The sequence below is a fragment of the Lithobates pipiens genome, unplaced genomic scaffold (assembly GCF_037356315.1).
Source record: "Lithobates pipiens isolate NorthernLeopardFrog02 unplaced genomic scaffold, aLitPip1_a1.2 Scaffold_23, whole genome shotgun sequence".
In the NCBI taxonomy this organism is placed as follows: Eukaryota; Metazoa; Chordata; class Amphibia; order Anura; family Ranidae; genus Lithobates; species Lithobates pipiens.
In genome coordinates, this window is record NW_027507785.1 from 306,828,497 (window position 1) to 306,852,692 (window position 24,196).

General features: G+C 42.9%; 1 protein-coding gene across 4 annotated transcripts in view; it reads left to right on the top strand.

Moving 5' to 3' along the window:
- Nucleotides 1-3,615: 3,615 nt before the first annotated feature.
- The window catches only part of NEGR1 (neuronal growth regulator 1), an 846,141-nt gene continuing 825,560 nt past the window's right edge, over nt 3,616-24,196 (top strand). Inside the window, exon 1 of one of the 4 annotated variants that reach the window (XM_077450476.1) lies at nt 3,616-4,082. In XM_077450476.1, the coding sequence (XP_077306602.1) occupies nt 3,901-4,082 (182 nt within the window). In that variant the 5' untranslated portion in view covers nt 3,616-3,900. The remainder of the gene's footprint in view (nt 4,083-24,196) is intronic. The other 3 variants (XM_077450477.1, XM_077450479.1, XM_077450480.1) reach the window with 3 other exon arrangements.

The following is a 24,196-nucleotide window of genomic DNA, read 5'->3' on the forward strand; positions in this document are numbered from 1 at the left end:
CAAGGAGGGAAGAGGGGATTGGAAACAGGAGTGATAGAGGAGGGAGGTGAGAGACAAGAGAAGGAGAGAAGTTTGAGATAGATTGAGAAGAAGAAGGAGCAAAAAAAAATAGAGAAAGAGATAGATAGAAAAGAGAAAAGAAGGAGGGATGCATAGAGAGAACAGGGGAGGGAAGAGGATATAAGAAAGGGATTGAGAACAGAAGAGATAAATGAGAGAGGTGAGAAGGAAGAAAGAAGGATAGAAGTGAGAAAGTCAAAAAAACAAAATTAAAAAGAGGAGAGACATGAGAAAGAGCAAAGAAAAATAGACAAAATGAGAGGGATAGAGGAAAGACTAAACAGAGAGAATAGGGGAGAGAGAAGGACAGAAGAACAGAGGAGATAAAAGAGAGAGGTGAGAGAGAAAAAGAGAAAAAAGGATAGAAGTAAGAGATAGAGAAGAGGAGAAAGCGAGAGATAGAAGATATTGATTGTGAAGAGGAGAGATAAAGGAAGGTATAGAAGAAAAAGAAAGAAGGGTGGATAGAGAAAGGAGTAGATAGAGAGAAGAAATGGAATAGAAGAATTGAAGAGAGGGATTGAGAGAGGGAGGTGAGAAATAAGAGAGATATAAGTGACAGAGAGATAGACGGGGAAGAGTAGAGATAAAAGAAGGAGCAAAGAAAAAGAGAGAGATGAGATAGAGGAGGGAAAAGATAAATAGAACGGAGGGAGATAGGAGGATATATGGGGGGGGGGGGGGGGGTGAGAGAGAAGAAGAAGGAGCAAAGAAGTAGAGATAGAAGAAGGAGGGGTAAAGGAGGGAGTAGATGAGGAGATCAGGTGAGAGAGGAGGGTAGAACAGAGGGATTGAGAGAAGAGATAAAGGAAGGAGCAAAGAAAAAGAGAGGGATAAACAAGAAAGAAGAAGGAGGGATAGAGGAGGGAATGGATAGTGATAAAAAGGGAGATAGGAGAATAAAATAGAGGGATGGGGGGGGGGGGGGGGTGAGCAAACAGAGAGAAAGAAGTGAGAGATAGATTGAAAAGAAGAGAGAAGGAGGGAGAGTGGAATAAGTAGATAGGGAGAGGAAAGGAGATACCAAGATAGTGAAATAAAGGACTAATAGGGGAAGGAGAGAATGAAGAGGAGAGATAAAGAGGAGAGATAAAGGAAGGAGCAAAGATATAGAGAGAGATAAAAGAGATAGAAGAAGGGAGGATAGAGGAGGGAGTAAATAGGGAGAACAGGGGCGATACCAGGATAGAAGAAAGGGAATGATAGAGGGAGGTGAGGGAGAAAGGAGAAACAGATGAGAAGAGATAAAGCAAGGAGTAAAGAAAGAGAGAGGGATATAAGAGATAGAAGAAGGAAGGATAGAGGAGGTGGAAGATAGGGAGAAGAGGGGAGATACCAGGATAGAAGAAAGGAAATAATAGAGGGAGATGAGGGAGAAGATAGAGATAGAAGAAGGAAAGATAGAGGAGAGAGTAGATAGGGAGAAGAGAGAGATACCTGGATAGAAGAAAGGGAAAGAAAGAGCGAGATGAAAGAGAAGAGTGTGATAGAAGAGATAGAAGGAGTGGTAGAGGAGGGAATAGATAGGGGGAAGATGGCAGATACGGGGATAGAAGAACGGGAATGATAGAGGAAGGTGAAAGAGAAGAGAGAGATAGAAGGTGAAGGAGAAGAGATAAAGGAAGGAGTAAAGAAAGAGAGAAGGATATAAGAGACAGAAGAAGAAGAAGGGATAGAGAAGGTGGTAGGGAAAAGAAAGGAGATACCAGGATAGAAGAAAGGGAAGGATAGAGTGAGGTGAAAGAGAAGAGCGTGATAGAAGAGATAGAAGAAGGAAGGATAGAGGAGGTAGTAGATAGGGAGAAGAAAGGAGATACAAGGATAGAAGAAAGGGAATGATAGAGAGAGATGAGGGAGAAGAGAGAGATAGAAAAGATATAAGAAGGGAGGATAGAGGAGGGGTAGATAGGGAGAAGAGGGGAGATATTTCCCAGGATAGAAGAAAGGGAATGGTAGAGAAAGTTGAGAGAAAATAGAGAAATAGATGAGAAGAGATAAAGGAAGTAGTAAAGAAAGAGTGAGAGGGTTAGAAGAGATAAAAGAAGGAGGGATAGAGGAGGGAGTAGAGAGAGAGAAAAGGGAGATACCAGGATAGAAGAAAGGGAATTGTAGAGGGAGAGGTAGAAGAGAAGATATCAAGGAAGGAGTAAAGAAAGAGTGAGAGGGATAGAAGTGATAGAAGAAGGTAGGGTAGAGGGAGAAGAGGGGAGATACCAGGGCAGAAGAAATGGGAGGGTAGGGAAGTGAGAGAGAAGAGAGAGATAGAAGAGAAGCGATAAAGGAATAAAGAAAGAGAGAGGGATGGAAGAGATAGAAGAAGGGGGATAGAGGAGGGAGTAGATAGAGAGAAGAAGGGAGATACCAGGATAGAAGAAAGGGAATTGTAGAGGGAGAGATAGAAGAGAAGAGATAAAGGAAGGATTAAAGAAAGAAAGAGGGGTAGAAGAGTTAGAAGAAGGTAGGATAGAGGGAGAAGAGGGGAGATACCAGGATAGAAGAAAGGGGGGGATAGGGAGGTGAGAGAGAGGAGGGAGATAAAAGAGAAGAGATAAAGGAAGGAATAAAGAAAGAGAGAGGGATAGAAGAGATAGAAGAAGGAAGGATAGAGGAGGGAGTAGATAGGGAGAAGAAAGGAGATACCAGGATAGAAGAAAGGAAATGATAGAGGGAGATGAGGGAGAAGAGAGAGAGATAGGAAAGATATAAGAAGGGGGGATAGAGTAGGGAGTATATAGGGAGAGGAGGGGAGATATTTCCCAGGATAGAAGAAAGGGGAGGATGGGGGGGGGGGGGGTGGTGAGAGAGAAGAGAGGGATAGAAGAGAAGAGATAAAGGAAGGAGTAAAGAGAGAGGGATGGAAGATTAAAGAAAGAAAGAGGGGTAGAAGAGTTAGAAGAAGGTAGGATAGAGGGAGAAGAGGGGAGATACCAGGATAGAAGAAAGGGGGGGATAGGGAGGTGAGAGAGAGGAGGGAGATAAAAGAGAAGAGATAAAGGAAGGAATAAAGAAAGAGAGAGGGATAGAAGAGATAGAAGAAGGAAGGATAGAGGAGGGAGTAGATAGGGAGAAGAAAGGAGATACCAGGATAGAAGAAAGGAAATGATAGAGGGAGATGAGGGAGAAGAGAGAGAGATAGGAAAGATATAAGAAGGGGGGATAGAGTAGGGAGTATATAGGGAGAGGAGGGGAGATATTTCCCAGGATAGAAGAAAGGGGAGGATGGGGGGGGGGGGGGGGGGGTGGTGAGAGAGAAGAGAGGGATAGAAGAGAAGAGATAAAGGAAGGAGTAAAGAGAGAGGGATGGAAGACAGAGACATATAGATAGGATAGGTGGAGAGACAGTGGAAGGGACAGACAGAGAAATAAGTGAGAGGAGCTCTTCCCTTCCCTGAATAATTGACTGTCTGACTAATTAAAAGTTCTCTCACTCTCCCTCTGCCATTAACCCTTCCCAGCCCCATGATGATGATGCTGCTGCTGTGAGTCTGCTGCCAGTGTCAGTGTGTGTGTGGCAGGCAGCAGGCAGAGAAGAGAGGAGGGGTGCCCCGGTGGTGAGGGTGGTGAGGGTGCCTCCGCTGCTGGGTGTTGCACTATCTCTCTGCTCCATCACCACCAGCAGCAGCAGCAGCATCACTCCCTGCTTGTGGTTGCTAAGGAAACGGCCGCATGGCAACCGGCTGAGAGCCTGGGGGCCGTGTGTGCTGCCGCAGCTGCCGAGCCTCGCTCATTCTCCAGCAAGCAGCAGCAGCAGCTCCGTCCTGCACTCCTCCTCCTCCTCCCTTCCTTCCTCCTCCTCGCTCTGCCAGGGATCCCAGGCTGACAGGGGGAGCCCCAGCAGTGATGGACATGATGATGTTGGTGCAGGGTGCTGCTTGCTGCTCAAACCAGTGGCTGGCCGCTGTCATCCTCAGTGTGTGCTGTCTGCTGCCCTCCTGCCTGCCCGCCGGACAGGGCATGGACTACTCCTCCTGGCCCGCAGTGGACAACCTGGTCGTCAGGCAAGGAGAGACAGCCATGCTTAGGTAGGAGCCCTGCTCAGGCTGTCTTGTCTATGTGTGTGTCTGTCATGTTTTTTTTTTTTTCTCTAGGTCGCTGTTCCTCCTTTTGGTTAGGATTGTTTTGCACTTGAGAAGAACCTGCGCCACATTTGCGACACTTTTGGCATTGGGGGGGGGGGGGGGGGGGGGCTCTTTGCGCTCCTCTCTGCACCCAGCCTTTGGAATTCGGGGGGTCTCTTTGCACTCTGGAACACTCACACAAACTGCTACTTTTTTTTTTTCCTCCTTCTTCTTCTCTGTGTTGAGCTCAGTGGATGCTTCAGGTTTGTTTATCATGGACATGTCTGTGCATGGAGATAGGGGGAGCTCTGTGGATGGGAAAAGAGTGCAAGTTGTGTAACTGAGGCTGAGAGGCTCATCGCTTACAGACCAGGCTGGGGAGCTGAGGATGGGGGGTGGAGGGGGGTATAAGGTGAGGGGGTGGGGGTGCACCCTGGGCAAAGGGTTGGGTGGCCTCCATCCATGGTCTTTTTTTTTTTATGCTAGCAAAAAAAAAAAACAAGACATGCAAAAGGTTAATGTGCATGCCCATGGCTGGCCGGTTGGAACGGTGGGTGCAAGCGGCTACCGGGGATAAGTTGGGGTGCGCCACTAGGTGCTGACACACTAAGAATGGGTGGTGTAAAAAAAAAAAAAAAAAGGCATGTAAAGTGTTAATGAGGATGCCCATTGGTGGTCGGTTGAGGCGGTGGGTGCAAAGGGCTACCAGGGATAAGTTGGGGTGCGCCACTAGGTGTTGACGCACTAAGAATGGGTGGTGTCAAAAAGCAAAAAAAAAAAAACAAGGCATGTAAAGTGTTAATGAGGATGCCCATTGGTGGCCGATTGAGGCGGTGGGTGCAAAGGGCTCCCGGGGATGTGCGACGGATGAGTTGGGGTGCGCCGCTATGCACTGAGACACTTTACATGATGCTCTCACCTGCCCCCTAAGAAGGTTTTGGGCACCCTTCATGGTCTATTTATTTTTATTTTTTATTACTACAAATGGGTGCTAAGGGTTAACGAGCATGCCCACGGCTTGCTGGTTGAGGCGGTGGGCGCAAAGGTGCACCTGAGGGCGCGTTTTGGATCAGTTGGGGCACGCCGCTATGCGTTGACGCGCTTTGCATGCCCTCACCTGCCCCCTTTTTTTTTTACAAGAAATGGGTGCTGTCAAAAAAAAAAAGAAGGCGTGCAAAAGGTTAATGAGCATGGTCTTGGCTGGCCGGTAGAGGCGGTAGGCACAAATGGCCACCAGGAATGGGCATCGGATCAGTTGGGGCGCGCCGCTACACGCTGACACACTTTGTATGACTTTCGCCTGTCCCTAAGCAGGTTTTTTGGCACCTGACATTTTTTTTTTTTTATTGGCTAAGAATGGGTGCTGTCAAAAAAACAAGGTGTGCAAAAGGGTGAATAAGCATGGTCATGGCTGGCTGGTTTAGGCGGTAGGCGCAAAGGGCTACTAGAAATGGACATTGGATTAGTTGGGGCGCACTGAGTAGGGTTTGGGCACTCTCCATGGTCTTTTTTTTTTCTTTTGACTATGAATGGCTTCGAGCAAAAAAAACAAAAAAAAACACAAGGCGTGCAAAGGGTTAATGAGCATGCCCATAACTGGCCAGTTGAGGCAGTAGGCACAAAGGGCTACCAGGAATGGACGCACTTTGCATGCCCTCCCCTGCCCCCTGAGCAGGGTTTTGGCACCCTCCATGGGCATGTGGCTCTAACTATACAAAGGATTAAGGTGCATGCTGGATGACCCAGTGGGCGCAAAGGACTACTGAGGGCGTGCAAAATGTGTCCACACAGCCGTTTGACTCAGGCGTGTCGCTGCGTGCTGCCGCACTTTGGCTTTGGTCATCCTCCGTGACTTTTTTCTTTAATTGTTAAGGAGCATTGCCAAAAAAAAAACAAGCCATGCAAAGGGTTAAAGAGCATGCCTATGGCTGGCCAGTTGACCTGATGGGTGCAAAGGGCTACCAAGGACGTGCAAAACGTTCACGCTCACATGAGTTTGGTGCAATCGGATTAGTTGGGGTCGATCGCTACATGCTAACGCACTTTGCGCATGCTCGCCTGTCCCTGAGCAGGATTTGGGTCTATGTTCTTTTTTTCCCCCCATGTCAAAAAACCAAGGCATGCAAAGGGTTAATGGGCATGCCCATGACTGGCTAATTGGCTTGGTGGTGGGCGCAAAAGGGCTACCCAGGATGTGCAAAACACCCGCGTCGGTCTGGCGAAGTCGGATCGGTTGGGGGGAATCGCTACATGCTAACGCACTACTTTGCGTGCCCCTGCTGATTTAGCAAGGGTTTGTAGCCCACCGTGACCACTCTGCAGCCCCCATTCCATCGCCCTGACTGCTGCACACTAATGAAAGCTGTGTTGGTACGCCTGTCCTTGGCGCTGCCTTGTTGCTGTGTCAGTTTTCAGGTTGCTGGAAGGGTTAATGCTTAGCCATGGTGACAGCGTCCACACCTTTCGCTGCAAATGTTCTGTGTTTGCATGGCCACCCCCCCCCCCCCCCACACACACCCCTCCAGTCCTCTTACTGCACCCCCTTTGCTTATATGATCACATATGGAGTTTAAAGGCTGGTTGTGCATCCTCTGGCCAGCACTGGGCTAGGCTCTCGACTCTTGTGTGACAAAGTCATTAGGGGGTGCTTGTGCCAAAAAAATAAAACTGAATTCTGAATACCAAATACGCAGGTTATTATGTGCCATGGGAAATCTGTGTCCTTTAACAGTGATAGAAGTTTCCTGGTTGATTTGGACTGGGTTGCCTACACTGACTTGGATATTCTGGGTTGCATATACTGAATTGTATATACTGGGTTGCATATACTAAATTGCATATACTGAATTGTATATACTGGGCTGCATATACTGAATTTTATATACTGGGTTGCATATACTAAATTTTATATATGGAATTGCATATACTGGGTTGCATATACTGAATTGCATATACTGAATTGCATATAATGGGTTGCATATACTAAATTTTATATATACTGAATTGCATATACTGGGTTGCATATACTGAATTGCATATACTGGGTTTCATATACAGAATTGCATATACTGGGTTGCATATACTGAATTGCATATACTAAATTTAATATACTGAATTGCATATACTGGGTTGCATATACTGAATTGCATATACTGAATCTTATTTACTGGGTTGCATATAGTGAATTGCATATACTGGGTTGCATATACTGAATTTAATGTACCGTGTTGCATATACTATATTGCATATACTGAATTGGACATACTGGGTTGCATAAACTGAATTGGATATACTGGGTTGGATGTACTGAATTGCATATACTGAATGGGATATACTGGGTTGCATAGACTAAATGTAACATACTGAATTGCATATACTGGTTTGCTGTCCTCAATTGCATACACTGGATTGCATATACTGAGTTGCAGATACAACATTTGTAATCTTTTGTCTACACTGAATTGTATAACCTGTCCCCCTTTGCTGGCAGTTGTGTCATGCAGCAACCTCTCCGGTGAAGGTGGTGCTGTACAAGTAACTCAGGAAGGTGGTGTTGCTTGCTAAGAGTGTTAAAGCCTTCTTAGCTTGAGCTGGTCTTCACCAGACTTTAATGAGACGACATAAAGCTATGATGATCATTAGCTTGCAGGATTTAACATCACTGATGAGATTAGATCTCCATTTATTAGCCCAGGTAGCTGAAGAATTCCCCTGGGCTCCCAGAATATAAAACGTCCTTTAAACAATAAAATAATAATAAGTGCGTTGGATGCATCCTGTGCCTGCATTCTTAGTGCTACATTGTGTCGCCTCCAGCTAACATTGACTGGTACTGTGAAGATATGTGTCAACAGGAGTCTTGGTGTTTACTTAACCCATTAGTGACTCAGGCTGCTGCAGATGGGCAGATGTCATTGGTTGACGACTGAACTGTCTGGCCTGCGAAGAACCTCCCCAGGGCTGCGACTTTTGCTGCGACTTTGTGCCATGTTAGGCTTGGAATGTATTACAGTGATTGAAGTATTAACATTTCTTATGGAAAAAAAAAACGCATCTCATCCATCCCTTATTCCTTTCAGTAAACATCTGAGACCACCCCACAGTTGTGTCTGCCCGCATGCTCCACCAAAATGTCACTAGCAATGCTCTGATTGGCCAGTGCTGGCAAAAATCTAAGAGTATGGCTGGGTTTTTTTTTTTTTTGCAGGTCATTTTTTTATTGCTGTGTAAAAATGACATTGCTACTTTTCTATCAAATGGCTTTACATGTACACAGGAACATAACAATTGTAATAAACTTGTATTTGTAGCACAGATGAGATCTACGCTCTCTCAATCTCTTTTTTTCCTTCCCTTTATCTTTCTCTTTCTATCTCTCTCTCTATATATAAATATACATTGCTTTTATTATAAGGTAATAATGCATAATAATGTAATTTGGGCTCAGATTTAATAACCCTTTAACGATCTTTTGCTGCAAACGCCATCCTCACCCTACATTGTAAGTCATTAGTGAAGAGAGAGATTATGTGCTCATCCTTCCTGATGTCTTGCCTTAATGAATGGTGTTCTCCCATATGGTGCTGTAGAGAGGCTCCCTCGGCTCTCTGTGCCCCCGCACTGGTCATTTTTGCTTACTACCCAAACATTTGCATTATAAACGTTGCAGTTGGAAAGGCTTGGCCAATGACCGCCGGCGAGTTTACCATCCCTGGCTCGCTTCTCTCCTGCCTATTACATCGTCTGTCCTTTCACTTCTCATCGCTGAGGACATGAACGTGTTTATCTATCCTTACACTTACTTTCATCTGCCGGGGGTTTTCGCCACCAGCGATGTCGGTGTGGTCCTGCCTGCCATGGGGACCGGGCTGTCCTCATTGTTTTCTCTGTGTTTAGGATGATTGAGACATCATTGTTTATAAATATGCATGCCGTGTTTATACCGGGGATACAGGAGGATTGATTGTTATCAGATTATACGTCAATAAAGATCTGATTCTGAAAATTATTTTTTACACTTTGCAAATTTAGATTTTTTTTTCTCTGTCTTTAAATCTGAAATCTATAATTCTTATTCTATTCATCTATCTATCTATCTATCTATCTATCTATCTATCTATCTATCTATCTGTCTGTCTGTCTGTCTGTCTATCTATCTATCTATCTATCTATCTATCTATCTATCTATCTATCTATCTATCTATCTATCTATCTCTCTATTTATTTTATTATTTATTTATATTTTTTATTTCATCTATCTGCAGTATCATCCATTTATCCACCCATCCACTCTTCCATTCATTCATCCATTCATCCGCTCATCAATCCATCCATTCATCCACTCATCCCTCCATTAATCCACCCACCTACTCTTCCATCCATTCATCCATCTATCCACCCACCCACTCATCCATCCATCTATCCATCAATCCATTATCTATCTATCTACTGTATCTATCTATCTATTTTATTCATCTATCTAAAGAATCCATCCATCTATCCATCCACTCATCCATCCATCCTCTCTTCCATTCATTTATCCATCCATTCATCCATCCACTATCTATCTATCTATCTATCTATCTATCTATCTATCTATCTATCTATCTATCTATCTATCTATCTATCTATCTATTTATCTATCTATCTATCTATCTATCTACCTGTCTATTGTATCCATCCAAGCACACATCCATCCATGCACCTATCCATTCATTCATCCATCCGCACATCCATTCATCCATCCACTATCTATCTATCTATCTATCTATCTATCTATCTATCTATCTATCTATCTATCTATCTATCTATCTATCTAGCTATCTAAAGAATCCATCCATCTATCCATCCACTCATCCATCCATCCTCTCTTCCATTCATTTATCCATCCATTCATCCATCCACTATCTATCTATCTATCTATCTATCTATCTATCTATCTATCTATCTATCTATCTATCTATCTATCTAAAGAATCCATCCATCTATCCATCCACTCATCCATCCATCCTCTCTTCTATCCTCTCTTCCATCCATTTATCCATTCATCCATCCACTATCTATCTATCTATCTATCTATCTATCTATCTATCTATCTATCTATCTATCTATCTATCTATCTATCTATCTATCCCATTCATTCGTCCATGCAGTCATCCACCCATCCATCATCTATCTACCTACCTACCTACCTATCTATCTATCTATTGTATCCATCCATCCACTCACCCATCCATTTACTCATCCATCCACCCACTCATCCATCCATTCATTCACCCATCCACTATCTATCTATCTATCTATCTATCTATCTATCTATCTATCTATCTATCTATCTATCTAAGGCTGGTAATACATTATACAATTCCCATCTACAGTTCCTCTTTTTATTTACCAAACCCATATAATATGAGGTCAAAACAAAATACTTTCATTCGTATGCAAACAGGCAGGACCTTGTACTACATAGCGGAAGGTAAATCTAAAGGAAATCTAATATCTATCTAGCCATCCACTAGCTATCTATCTATCTATCTATCTATCTATCTATCTATCTATCTATCTATCTATCTATCTATCTATCTATCTATCTATTTCTATTCTTTCCATTATCCATTGTCCCTTTCTGTATCTGCCTGCCTCTCCATCCTTAAGTCCTTCTTATCTATGTGTCCATCTGTCTATCCCTTCTCCATTCTCTCTCTCTCTCTCTCTTTATAGATTTGTATCATTATCTTTCTATATGAATTAATCTGTGCTTGCTCTGTGTTGACATGATGCAAGTGAAGGCAGCCACTGCATTAACCCCTTGTGCGCAGGAGTGATGTCAGCACACCCTTTGACGTGCCGGTTCCAGGTTGGGTTAACACTCAGAAGTGGGATTTGGGGGGTTCGGAGGCAGCGATGTGTGTATTCAGCTATGACAAGGGCGAGTGATTTAGCAGAGGCACACAGAATCATCTAAACGCAGATAGGCTCTACAGGAGGTGGCAAAAGTGTAAAGGATTTATGGAAGGGAAAATCCGCCAGATTCCCAAACCTAGCCATATGTTGAATCCAGGTCAGGTTGATCTCCTTGATCCCCTGCGGCTTCACATTGACTCGTGTTTGTGGGCTGTCTTTGCCTGTGGATGTTTATTAAGTGGAAGGCATTGTGTATTTTCAGTGAGTGTTCATTTTGGATTATTTGCAGTTTTATGGAAATAGCTTTTTGATGTGGCTTTTCACACTTTTCCTTGCTTGCTGTGCCTTGGTTTATGGTCTGATTTAATACACTGGCTGGTACTTGAGTATTCACACAGGGAAGGCTGCCGGGCACAATAATCCACCAAGGGAGGACATTGTTTTCAATGAAAGTCTATAGACTGCTGTGGAGGTAGGGGGAGCAGTAAAGCACAATCATTGTGTTGCACTACTTAGCAAGAGGAATTTACTAAGTCTGGAGCAGCTGTCTATGGCAGCCAATCAGCTTCTAGTTTTCATTATCAAAACTTAACTAAACAAGTTGAAGTAGAAGATGAGTGTGTGAATATCCAGGAATTCAGAGTTGACATATCAACACATTGTGTACCATAATCTAGTCGATTGACACATCACGTCTGCATTATTTGTGTGTTGCTTTGCATGAATATCTACATTAACCATCAGTGATACCTAGTAAATGGATAGATAGATAACAGATAGACAGAAAACTGGTGGACAACCTTCATGATGGGGGGCCTCAAATGCAGCCACCAAAGCCACCAAAGGGCCACACATAAAATTCTGTAAATATTCATTAGCACACAAACAACAGGCTATAGTCAAAGACTATGGGCATAATACAAGAGATGGTCAGACACTGTGGACATAATACAAGAGATAGTCAGAGATTGCAAACATGATACAGGAGATGTTCAGAGATTGTAGACATGATACAAGAGATGTTCAGAGATTGCGGACATGACACAAGAGATATTCAGAGACTGCAGACATGATACAAGAGATGTTCTGAGATTGCGGACATGATACAAGAGATGTTCTGAGATTGCGGACATGATAAAAGAGATGTTCAGAGATTGCGGACATGATAAAAGAGATGTTGAGACTGTGGACATGATACAAGAGATGTTCCAAGATTGCGGACATGTTACAAGAGATGTTCAGAGATTGTGGACATGATACAAGAGATTTTGAGACTGTGGACATGATACAAGAGATGTTTCGAGATTGCGGACATGATACAAGAGATGTTCAGAGATTGCGGACTTGATACAAGAGATGTTCAGAGATTGCGGACATGATACAAGAGATGTTGAGACTGTAGACATGATACAAGAGATGTTGAGACTGTGGACATGATACAAGAGATGTTCAGAGATTGCGGACATGATACAAGAGATGTTCAGAGATTGTGGACATGATACAAGAGATGTTCAGAGATTGCGGACATGATACAAGAGATGTTGAGACTGTAGACATGATACAAGAGATGTTGAGACTGTGGACATGATACAAGAGATGTTCAGAGATTGTGGACATGATACAAGAGATGTTCAAAGACTGTGGACATAATTCTGGAGATGGTAAGAGACTCTGGACATGATACAGGAGACTGTTAGAGGCTGCAAATATTTCAAAGGAGTTATTGGAGACTGGAGACATGCTTCAGTAGACAGCCATAGACTGGAGACCTACTACATGAGGCTGTAAATGATCACTGCTATAACAGGACTATAGAGAAACACAGATCAATGACAGCAGAGGCCCCAAAGACTTTATAAAAAGTGCCCAAGGGCCGCAGGTTGGACAATAGAGAGATAGGTGGACATTAAAATAGCTATAGATTTTAGCTATAGATTTTATTTGAACCTGAACTCTAGGCTGATTTAAAAATTCCATTTAGTCCAGTTATGTGTTCAACAAACATGGGTAAATGTATTCATGGGAAAGCTACTTTAATTACCCAAAGACTCTGTATATTTGCTTCCTGTAATCTCCTACCCAGCAGCACTGTAAACATGTTTAGTGGTATTTGGTCACATTCAACTGGACTATTCTGTAGTGTTCAAGACTGAAAAACGAAGGTAGTAGTTTTGATAAGTTATGAAATGTCCTCAATAGATCCAGTTGATCGTGACCAACTACCACTAGACATACTATGACCTGGAGAATTGAGAACCTTCACAGACACTGAAAACATGCTTATGTAGCTGTATGCCTGGAGTTCTGCCTTAAAATAAAGCTGTTACTTTAATAAAGACTACATTATCCCACAACAGCCCTTCTAAACTAATCTACACTATCAACCCCCATCCCAACCGCTTACCTTCCATAGTAAAATAACTCTGTTTTCATTCTGTCGGGGTAGACATTTTCTGCAGGGATAGCTGGGCTTGCACATTGAGCTCCCATAGACTAGAGCAGTCTTTCTCAACCTTTTAAACAAAGAGGAACTCTTGAAATAACTTTTGCGTCTCAGGGAACCCCTGCTAAAAATGACTATATCTACAACTCATGATACATTAGTGAGATGGTCAGTGGGAAGAATTACCCATGTACAGATAGCTAAAAAGATCAATGGTGTCAGTGGGGACTTATTTGGGAGGCAGAAATTGCTCATTGCTCAAGGAAGCCCTAGCAATATCTGGAGGAACCCTAGAGTTCCATAGAACCCCGATTGAGAAACCCTGCCATAGAGACTTGCGATGATTAGAAGATGGTCCTGTACAAGTTCATAATGGCATGCTAGGCAGGCGCGGCCAGCAGTGAAGCTGATTTCCGAATAGAGGATAAAAGCAAGGAGTGGGTCTTAGCTCTCCTACTTAAGTAAGCAGAAGTTGGGTTGAGGGTTTTTAGGTTAGATTAGATCAGGAGGGCTTAGCAAGGTGGGTTACTGCGGGTTATTGAAGGTACAGCTGCCCTCTAAAGTGTATGTTTTTGTAATGCATGCCCATGTTTATCCCTTAAAAAAGCCACAAAGACAGAAAAATACCTGTGGATCTACCAGAAATCCAGTAAGCTCCCAACTTCCTGTTTAGGCTGATAATACTGTGATTTTGAGGCAATGGAATTCCAACCAACATTGTCAGCTCTACATGCTGGACTACAGAACCCTGCTTATCCCCTGCCCCTCTCTGTACCTGTCCAGATTAATACATTGATCTCCTTCTCAGCAAAGTCACGTCTTCCAAGAACCTGCCCACTACTATAGGGTAGGGGCTCTTGAGAGATGTAGTTTTGAAGGCATGCCTATGTCAGTATGAAATAACTTCCTGCCCCTTCAACATTTTTACAGACCTGGTGGCAATGTCACAGGGCACAATAAAATTCATTCTTTTTACTACAGGATCATGGCAAAAGGAGAATAAATAGTACTGGGATGTGCGCTAGAGTAGTGGTTCCTAACCTTATTGAGACCAGGGCATGGTAAATTCTTCCAACAGCCCCAACAGTAAAAAAAAAAAAAAAAAAAAAACTTTATATACAATAAAAGTATAAGAATATAAAATATTTACTGAAATGCTAGGAGGCTTTGAATGGGGCTGGGCGTCACTTTGGAGGGGGGTGGAGGTTCTGGAAGGGGTTGGGGACTCTGCAAAAGATTTGATAGCCTTGTGAGGAAAGAGGTTTCTGGAGCTAATAAATGTGGCGGCTGAGAGTCTCTCCAGAAGGCTGGGGCTTTTGCAGGGGTGCTATGGGAGACTGTAGAACACTGCTGGGTCAGGGGTGCACTCTAAGAGGTTGAGGAGCACTGTAAGACACTATTGAAGGTCAGGGCACTATGGAGAGCTGGATGACCTGTAGCAAGCTAGGGGTACTGCAAGAGGTTGGATGCACAATGGGGGCTGAAGGCTCTCAAGGGGCCTATAAGTACTGTGGGAGACTGGAAGGCACTGCTGGGGTTGATGTGCACTGTAGAAGGATGGGGGGGGGGGCACTGTGGAACAATGTTGAAAGTTGAGGGCACTGTGGAAGGCTGAAGGCTATGCAACAAACTAGGGGCACCACATGGGGCTCTTAAAAGGCCTATTGGTACTTTGGGAGCCTGGGTGACATTGCTGTTGCTGGGGTGCACTGTAGGAGGTTGGGGGACACTGTAGAACACTGTTGAAGGTTGGGGACACCATGGAGGGCTGGAGGCTCTGCAGCAAGCTAGGGGCACTGCATGGGCTCTTAAGGGGCCTATTGGCACATTTTGGGAGACTGGAGAGTACTGCAGTTGCTGGGGTGCACTGCAGGAGGTTGGAGGACACTGTAGAACACTGTTGAAGGTTGGAGGCACTATGGAGAGCTGGAGGCTCTGCAGCAAGCTAGGGGCACTGTAGGGGGCTGGGGGGACTTTGAGGGCTGAGGGCTCTCAAGGGGCCTATAGGTACTGTGGGAGGTTGAGTGGCACTATGGAAGGTTGGGAATCTGCAGCTGGCTGGAAGTTCAAGAGGAGTTATGCCCTGGCCTGGTTCAAGAGGAGCTAGACATCTGATAGATAGACATGTTTGCAGGATCTGGCTGATTTTTATGTAAATGGAAGCAGCATGGGCAACTGCAGGCTTAAAATTTTTACATGTGTAGAAGTTTGCCTAACCCATCTGTATCCACGTGCAACTGAACATAGGTTGTGGCTGAGCTAAGCACAATTCCATGACTTATGGGTGAGCGAGGAGGATGCTGGGTAAACGCATTTTCTTGGTCTTAATTCAGTTATGCTCTGGTGTGATTTGCAGCATCTACAGGCAGTACCCTGAGTCCATCAGATGGAATGACTGCAGATTGTCATCTATGATGGTTGTGAAGAGATGATCATTTGTCTCGGCACACATCATCGTGATTTGTAATTGTGAAATACAACTGTTTTCAGGCGTTGTTTTTTTCCCCAGATGAGACTTACATCCCTAACTCAGGCTTTTACATAAACACTTAGTAATATTCAGATTTATTTCTGTGGATAATAAAAGAAGATTTATGATTTAGGAGAACATTTTTTAAAGCTATCAAAGTGAGCTAACCATAAGAGTTCATGTGCACAAACGTATTAGGCCACATAACATAAAAATATGGCTGCATTTCAATGTCTTGGAACCACAGGTGTTGCGCACAGCCAACTGTACAAATGAACTACAGGAAGTGCCATTACTTAAACACGTGCTGAAGTATAAATGTACTATAAATGTAACCCACCTGGCTACGTCCAGGGGAATACGTCCATTTTTGCCCAGAGCTGCATAAACCCTTGTATAGGTGTATCCTGTAATTTGTTTGTACTGGCAATTGTATGCAACACTTGTGGCTCCCAGGCAACAAATTACGGCCCTATTTAGCCCTATATGGTCAAATACATCCATGTGCATGATCCTTCCCCCAAAAATTATAATATCTTTGAGTGTCCAAAAATAGATTCTCAGACCCAGAATGCTCAATATGCAAATCTTGTAAATCATGTTTAGAAGGGTGCTCAAGGGAAGGAGGGTAGCCCCTGGAAGCTGCATATTTATGGTGTCTTGCAGAGATGAGAAGAGTGGCAACCACAGCCTGTACTCTGACCAGGCCACCTCCCCAACGCGTTTCGCTCTGCCCACAGAGCTTAGTCATGGTGGGTACTGTCAGACCTCCTTACAATGCAGGGTGAGACATGTGACTGTAGAACAGGAGGGTGACATTTTTAAAGTTGACCTCTTGGAAAAGAACACTTCCATTGATTTAAATATATTCCTCGGTAGTAAAAAATAAAAATCTGTGCTTGTGGTTAAATAACAAATAGCCGCTGAACACTATACCCTTGATACCAGGCACCTAAACAAGTATCATGAAATAATGTGCAAAAAACAACAAATAAACTTGACAAAATATAAAATAAAATAAGATAAAAATCGTGGTTTTCACATTCAACAGTATCCATAAATGTTCCTCATTGAAAATTGTGAAAGACTTTTGCAAGCCAACAGGTAATATGTATTAAAATTATATAAATTAGATAGAGTTCCAAAATATGTGACAAAGATGCAAGAAAAGGAAGCCGCGAGGATAGCTGGAAAAAACACACTTTCAAAGGGCTTACCAGAAAGCTTGCATCCTCTTTATTAAGGTGGTCAGTATGTACTCAACTAGATATTAAAGATGGACTTCATGGCAAAGGATAAGCATATAGTACCAGTTGAGGTCACTGTATTGATGTATAGAGTCTCCACCAAATTCCAATTTAATCGAGAGCTCAGATAGACCCTAGGATTTGTAAAATAAAATAGCTCCACATAGTGTGATAATGTAAAACCATCCAGAAATGTAATAAGATAAATTTGCACTTACCAGGCAACACGTAATATATAGCATCTAACAAGAGAACCATCAAAAAGGTCTTCCTCCAGTAATAAATATGGCCGACAGTTGACCACGCATTTGTGGTAGCGTATGGGCGTAGCTCCACCCTATACGTTTAGTCGGAGTTGATGCAATCTGGGGCACCTATATATGGAAAATATTCCTCAATAGACACAAAGGATATAAATCCACTTTGCGTGCTTCAAAGGGTTTACAAACCCAAATATCACATTGTAAATGTAGCAGTGGCATCATCACTGTACTGTACATAGCCTGTGCAGAGAGAAGAGCTGTGGGAAGAACCCCGCAGACTCCACCCACTACAGGCTGCTTGCAGAATACTACAGGAGGGGTTGGTGACAAGACAAGTGTATTAAGATACAAGGAGAGAGAGCAGGAGTGGCCATTGGGAGGGACTCAGTAGACTCCACCCACTACAGGCTACCTGCAGAAAATTACAGGAGGGGGCGGGGACAAGACCAGTCTTCCAGCACAAGGAGAGAGAGCAGGAGTGGCCAGTGGGAGGGACTCAGTAGACTCCACCCACTACAGACTACCTGCAGAAAACTACAGGAGGGGGCGGAGACAAGACCAGTCACCCTGCACAAGAAGAGAGAAGCAGCAGTGAGCAGTCTTTATTACAGGAAGCTCCTGCAATGAGGGAAAGATCTGGAAGAAATAAACAACACACCAAGATTCAAGGAAGAATACACATAACAATGTATTTAGACAATATTTACTTATCCCAGAGTTCAGCTTCAACAGAGGTTTGTTTGTAGCAGTCAACTCTACCATACTGTCACCATTGAGAGAAAGCTCTGCCTTTTTTTTTTTTATGAATACAAGCCGTTCTCTGATTGGAGAAGGTGAAAATTGTGACATCACTGCCTCACCTTTCCATCTTGTCCAATCAGAGAACGTCTTGTATTCATTGAAAAAAAAATACTCGGCTTTCTCTAAAGAGACGTTGACCCCTTGTGGTTACAATGCAGAAGGGCAGCTGCTCGGCACTGGATACAGTAGACTGCTGCTATTACTGCTGTAGCTGGAACTACTACAGTGATCTGCTGCTTACATAGGACCAATGTTAATATGCAAAAAAATATATACAGTATATACCTAAACCTCAGCTTTTTTATGACTTGATCATCAATATCTAACTGTATTAATTGGTGTTTCTGAGTTATTTTTAAAGTAAAATTTTCATTTTTGATTTAGTAAGTTGGACATTTAAGATAGAGTTGTAATGAGGAAAGCATCATGACAGTTCAGACATTGTACCATTTTTTTTACAATTTGAACTCCTATATATTAATATGGATCAGCTCCATTAAGGAATATACCACTGGGCCGACTGTCACTTCACAGCAAATTTATGGCTCGACTCCTGAAGTGACGCCTCCAGAGATGTTAATAAGCTGTCATCCTGTAGTACGTGCCTCGAGATAAAAATGCTGACCACCGAATGTTTGATGTTAGCACATCTGCACATGCAACTATGAGCGACTCCTAATTGTAGCTCGCGGCCGCCCTAAATTCACCTGTGCAAGCATCGAGGAGTGATTAAATGTTACCTGGAGAATACCTAAATACTCTCAGGACATAGACGTGGCAAGAAGCCATCCATGATACGGCAGTACAGAGAATGACTGCCCTCTAATTGGGGGAGCGGTGGAATTTCCAAAACTGAGAGCTGCCTAAACACTTGACCTCCGGAACATTTTACCTCCTTCATGACCAGAGAGTTTTTTGCTATTCAGCACTTCTCTACTTTAAGTGGTAATTGCACAGTCATGCAACACTGTACCCAAATTAAATTTATATCATTTTTTTTAGTTTTGGAGGTAATTGCTCCCCACTGGGTTTTTTATTTTTTTTTACATTTTGAATCTCTTAAGTTTCTTATCCCTGCTTAACTACAAGTTGCCTTATCTGCCTGTTTCTAACCCGTTTTGGCTATGGGTAAAGCCTGACAGCCAAAACACGTTAGCATGTTTTATCTTTTACTGATAATGTATCTAATAAAATTTGCCCTATTTTAGAAGATATTGAGTTTCCGGCTATCCTATTATGTATGCTGCAGCAGTGAAGGCGTGGAGACACTGAAGCCTGGATACCAGTCTTCCGGTTTTCCAATGGTCATGGTTGAGTGGCGACGATTGGATTTTTTTTTTTTGATGATCCTACTGATACCAATGATTTAGGGGCTATTTTCTTGCATTTGACTTTTATTGTATTGAGTAGAATTTTTTTTGTTTATTGTTGAGGCATGGAAGGTTTTAGAGGAATTTACTGGGTCCTGGTGACACTAAGGTTGAAGGAATATATGGAAGAGTTATTAGAGGACTAAGTTACTCTAAAGGTAATGTAACTTTTGGAGAATAGCCTTACTCCTACAAAATCTAAAAGCAGCAAAGGAAAAGCTGAAAGAGCATAGACTATAATTCAGAGACTTTTGTTCTTTAAAACTTTACCGATGAACTTGGTTGGAATTGAGTTGACATTTGCAGTAGCTTTAACCAACTAAATGCCCACTGAATGTGACTCTTCTCAGACTAGCTTTAACAAGTTAAAGCGGGAGTAAACCCAGTTTCAAAAAACACTTACATTCCCGGCATCCCGGAAATGCTAACTTTCACATTGGTTGTGCTCTCAACCAAACTTTCAAACCATCCAATGGCTGGTTTCATAACTGATCACATGTGCTGCATTATGGCAGTTGAAGAATCATTAGAGGCCAAGATGGCAGCTTCCTTGACGGAAAATTATAGAAGAGTTTACTTCCACTTTAAGATAAAATAAAATCCTGTGCATTGTAGGCCTTAGTGCTGGTTCACACTGGGGCAACCTGTCAGGTGATTTAGTCCCCTGACAAGTCGCACTCCATGCAGTGCAATGGAAGCGTTCTAATGGGAGCTACTCAAGTCGCTCTGACTTAGAAAAAGGTTCCTGTACTACTTGGGGGTGACTTCAAAGCGGCTTGCTTGGACTTCTATTAAAGAAGTCCTTTGCAAGGCACACTGAGGTCGTGCTGTGCAGGGCGGCTTCAGAGTCGGACAACTTTGAAGTCACTCCAGTATGAACCGGCACTTAGCATTGACCTGTAATTCAGATTGTTTTGAGTGAACTGACATGGCCATTCAATGGATTGGACCTCATGTTTCCACACAGCCTAAAGTGGTTGTAAATCTCAGACATGAAATATGAACAAAGCACATCCCTCTACACTCACCAGCTACTTTATTAGGTACACCTCTGTAATACCAGGTTCAACCTTTTTTTGCCTTCAGAACTGCCTTCATTCTTCGTGGCATAGATTCAACAAGGTGTTAGAAACATTTCTTAGAGATTTTGATCCATATTGACAAGATAGCATCACGCGGTTGCTGCAGATTTGTCAGCTGCACACTGTAGTCATAAAGGGATGGACATGGTCAGCAACAATACTTAGGTAGGCTGTGGCGTTTAAACAATGCTCAGTTGGTACTAAAGGGCCAAAAGTGTGCCAAGAAAATATCCCTGACACCATTGCACCACCACCAGCCTGAACTGCTGATAAAAGGCGGGATGGATCCATGCTTTCATGTTGTTTACGCCAAATTCTGACCCCACCATCTGAATGTCACAGCTGAAATGGAGACTGATTAGACAATGTTTTTCCAACCTTCTATTGTCCAATTTTGTTGAGCCTGTGACAATTATAGTCTCAGTTTAATGTTCTTAGCTGACAGGAGTGGCACCCGGTGTGTTGAAAAGACTACTTATATAGCCTCCGGGGGGGTCCGTGTGAAAGGATGACAACTCAGGAGCACCATTGGAAGACAAGGGCAGAAACTTATGACCCTGTAACAGGAAGATTCCTAAACTATGCCTCCCAACATTCTGAGATGGGAAGGAAGGATACCTTTTCGCACAATGTTACAGCTTCTAAAATCTGCTAGACCATGGTGGGCAGAACACCCATTCTAGCTGCTTATTTCCAAAAAAAAATTGTCTTTTCTGGGGAATAAGAACATTTAAAATACCTTCTTCAGTGCAGATAGCATTGGCAGGATTTGGAAATTTAGAAGTCTTGATAGGAATGAGGTATGACTGGTACAGAATATGAATTGTCCTTGAATAAGTGTTTCTCTAATACAAAGGGAAGTATGTCTAGACATTTCCGAGCATTCGTTCCTTCGGTGTCATCATGGGTTGCAATGTCAGTCAAGCATCATGGCTTGAATCCTCATTCCTTCTAGCAACACATATAAACAATACTTCAGCTCTCCAATTAATAAAAGTGAAGTATGAGCATGGTATTTTGATCAAATGTACTTGGCATTATTCCTTCTACTGACACCAACAATGAGGCACCATTCTTTCAAATTACACCAATGGTGGATTATTCCTCCCACTGACACAAAGGATGGGGCATCCTTCCACTGATATATACATTGGAATGCTATTCCTCCCACTGACACAAGCGATGGGGCACAATTTCTTCCACTGACACCAAAGATGGGGCACTATTTCTTCCACTGGCATCAACAATGGAACACTATTCCTTTTACTGACACTAACAATGTGGCACTATCCCTCCCACTGACACAAGATGTGGCACAATCCTTCCACTGACACCAATGTTGGGGCATTATTCCGTTCACTGACATCAATGATGGGGCACAATTGCTCCCACTAATACCAATGATGGGACACTATTCCTCCCACTGACACCATCAATGGGGCACTACTTCTCCCACTGACACCGATAATGGGGCACTTTCCCTCCTCCTATTGACCACATGCACTATGTAATTTTTTTTATTTTCACCGACCACCAAGCTCCGGGCATTTTCTTCTCCCACTGGACAAAGTCCGGCCCTCCTATAGTCTGAAGGACAATAAACTGGCCCTTTGTTTAGAAAGTGTGGAGACCCCTAATCTGGAGTGACAAGCCTATGCTAAATAGTAGCAGCAGCACTTTCTTAGAAGAGTTACATGGAACCAAGGACTGATTATTGCCTGATCATCCTTAGCTTGGCTACCAGTGCCACTGAAACCCACCCTTCTATTTTAGTATTCCTAGTAGAATGTTTAAAGGAATTAGCATAATCTGTTATTTAACCCCTTCATCTCGTTAGACAGGATTGCCAGGAACTTCCAAAACCATTCTGCACGACTTTTTGCTCTGTAATACACTTTTGCCGTGTACACACGACCAGACTTTTCGACGGACTAGGTCCGATGGCCTTCCCGACGGACTTTCGGCGGAGTTCCGACTTTCTGAACGAACAGACTTGGCCACACACAATCACACCAAAGTCTGACAGATTTGAACGTGATAACGTACGACCAAACTAGAATAAGGAAGTTCATAGCCAGTAGCCAATAGCCTAGAGTCGTTTTTCATCTGTTGGACTAGCATACAGACGAACTGATTTTTCGACCGGACTCGAGTCCATCAGAAAGATTTGAAACATGTTTTAAATGTAAAGTCCATCTGATTTTTAGACAGCAAAGGTCCGATGAAGCCCACACACGATCGAATTGTCCAGTGAATTCGTTCCGTCGGACCTACTCTGTCGAAAAAGTCCGGTTGTGTATACGCGGCATTAGTAAACACTTGAGGAACAGACTGCAAAAAGGAAGTCATTAATAAGGATCATAGAGTTCGACACTGTATAGAAAAAGTATACAGGTCAAGTATACAAGTCTGTCGAGCAAGTGTTTACATGGCAGTGTCTTAGTCATTGGATCACCCCTTATAGGGGAAGGAGCCATAGATGGTTTTACCATTTTTGCTTTAGTTTTGGTGACAATACACACTTTTTATAGACTGGCTCGGCCTACCATTGATCATAATGGGACTTTTTGGTTGAAAATTGCAAATTTTGGATGTTTGTAAATTTTTTAAAGTTTAACTGAACCAAAATGATCTTATTAATTATTTGTGGTCTGCATGTTGGGGCGAGAACAGATCTGTTGTTCAAGTATTTTTCCAATAAAATGTGCCCCCTTTTCCCCTCTCAGAGATTTGGTAGGTTTGCTATGGACAACAAACATCAAAGGGGTACGAGTTACTTTCTTAGGGGCCAGGGCGTCAACCAGTCCCAGGAGACACACTTCAATGGCTGGCTGAACACAAAGTGTAGTGACTTCCTCTATACATTTCGTGACCTCCAGCCAAGACCGTTGTATAACCGTACAGTCCCAGAAAATGTGTAAAAAATCCGCTCTTGGTGAGGTACACCTCCAGCAACAGGGCAACTGGGAGGGAAAGATCCTAGCCATTCTGTCTGGAATGATTTAATGCAGAAATTTATATTGAATGAGATAATCTCTAGCCAATATCAATCTGGAGAAATTAATCTCCCGAGGTCTTCCCCGTCTAACTGAGGGAACACCACCATCCAAGCCTCTCTGCAAGGTGCAAGGACCCTATTACTATCAGTAAACAATTTCTTATATATACAAGACAAGACCTTAACTAAAGGATCATGAGTAGACCCGCATTGATTGCCTCTATGGCCTTGGAGGACTGGAGCGACGTTGTGACATCACTTCCGGTCCAGGGTGGTAGTGAACAAGTTTTTTTTTTTTTTTTTTTTTTTTAACAAAAGATCAAAAAAAGTTTTTTTTTTTTTTTTTTTAAATCTTTTGCTTTTATAGGTAAAGAATAGATTTGGGGTGTTTTTGACCCCAGATTTCTTCATAAAAAGGACCTGTCATCCTTATTTCTAAGAGATGTCTACATTCCTTGTAATAGGAATAAAAGTGATAAAAAAAAAAAAAACTCAAGAAAG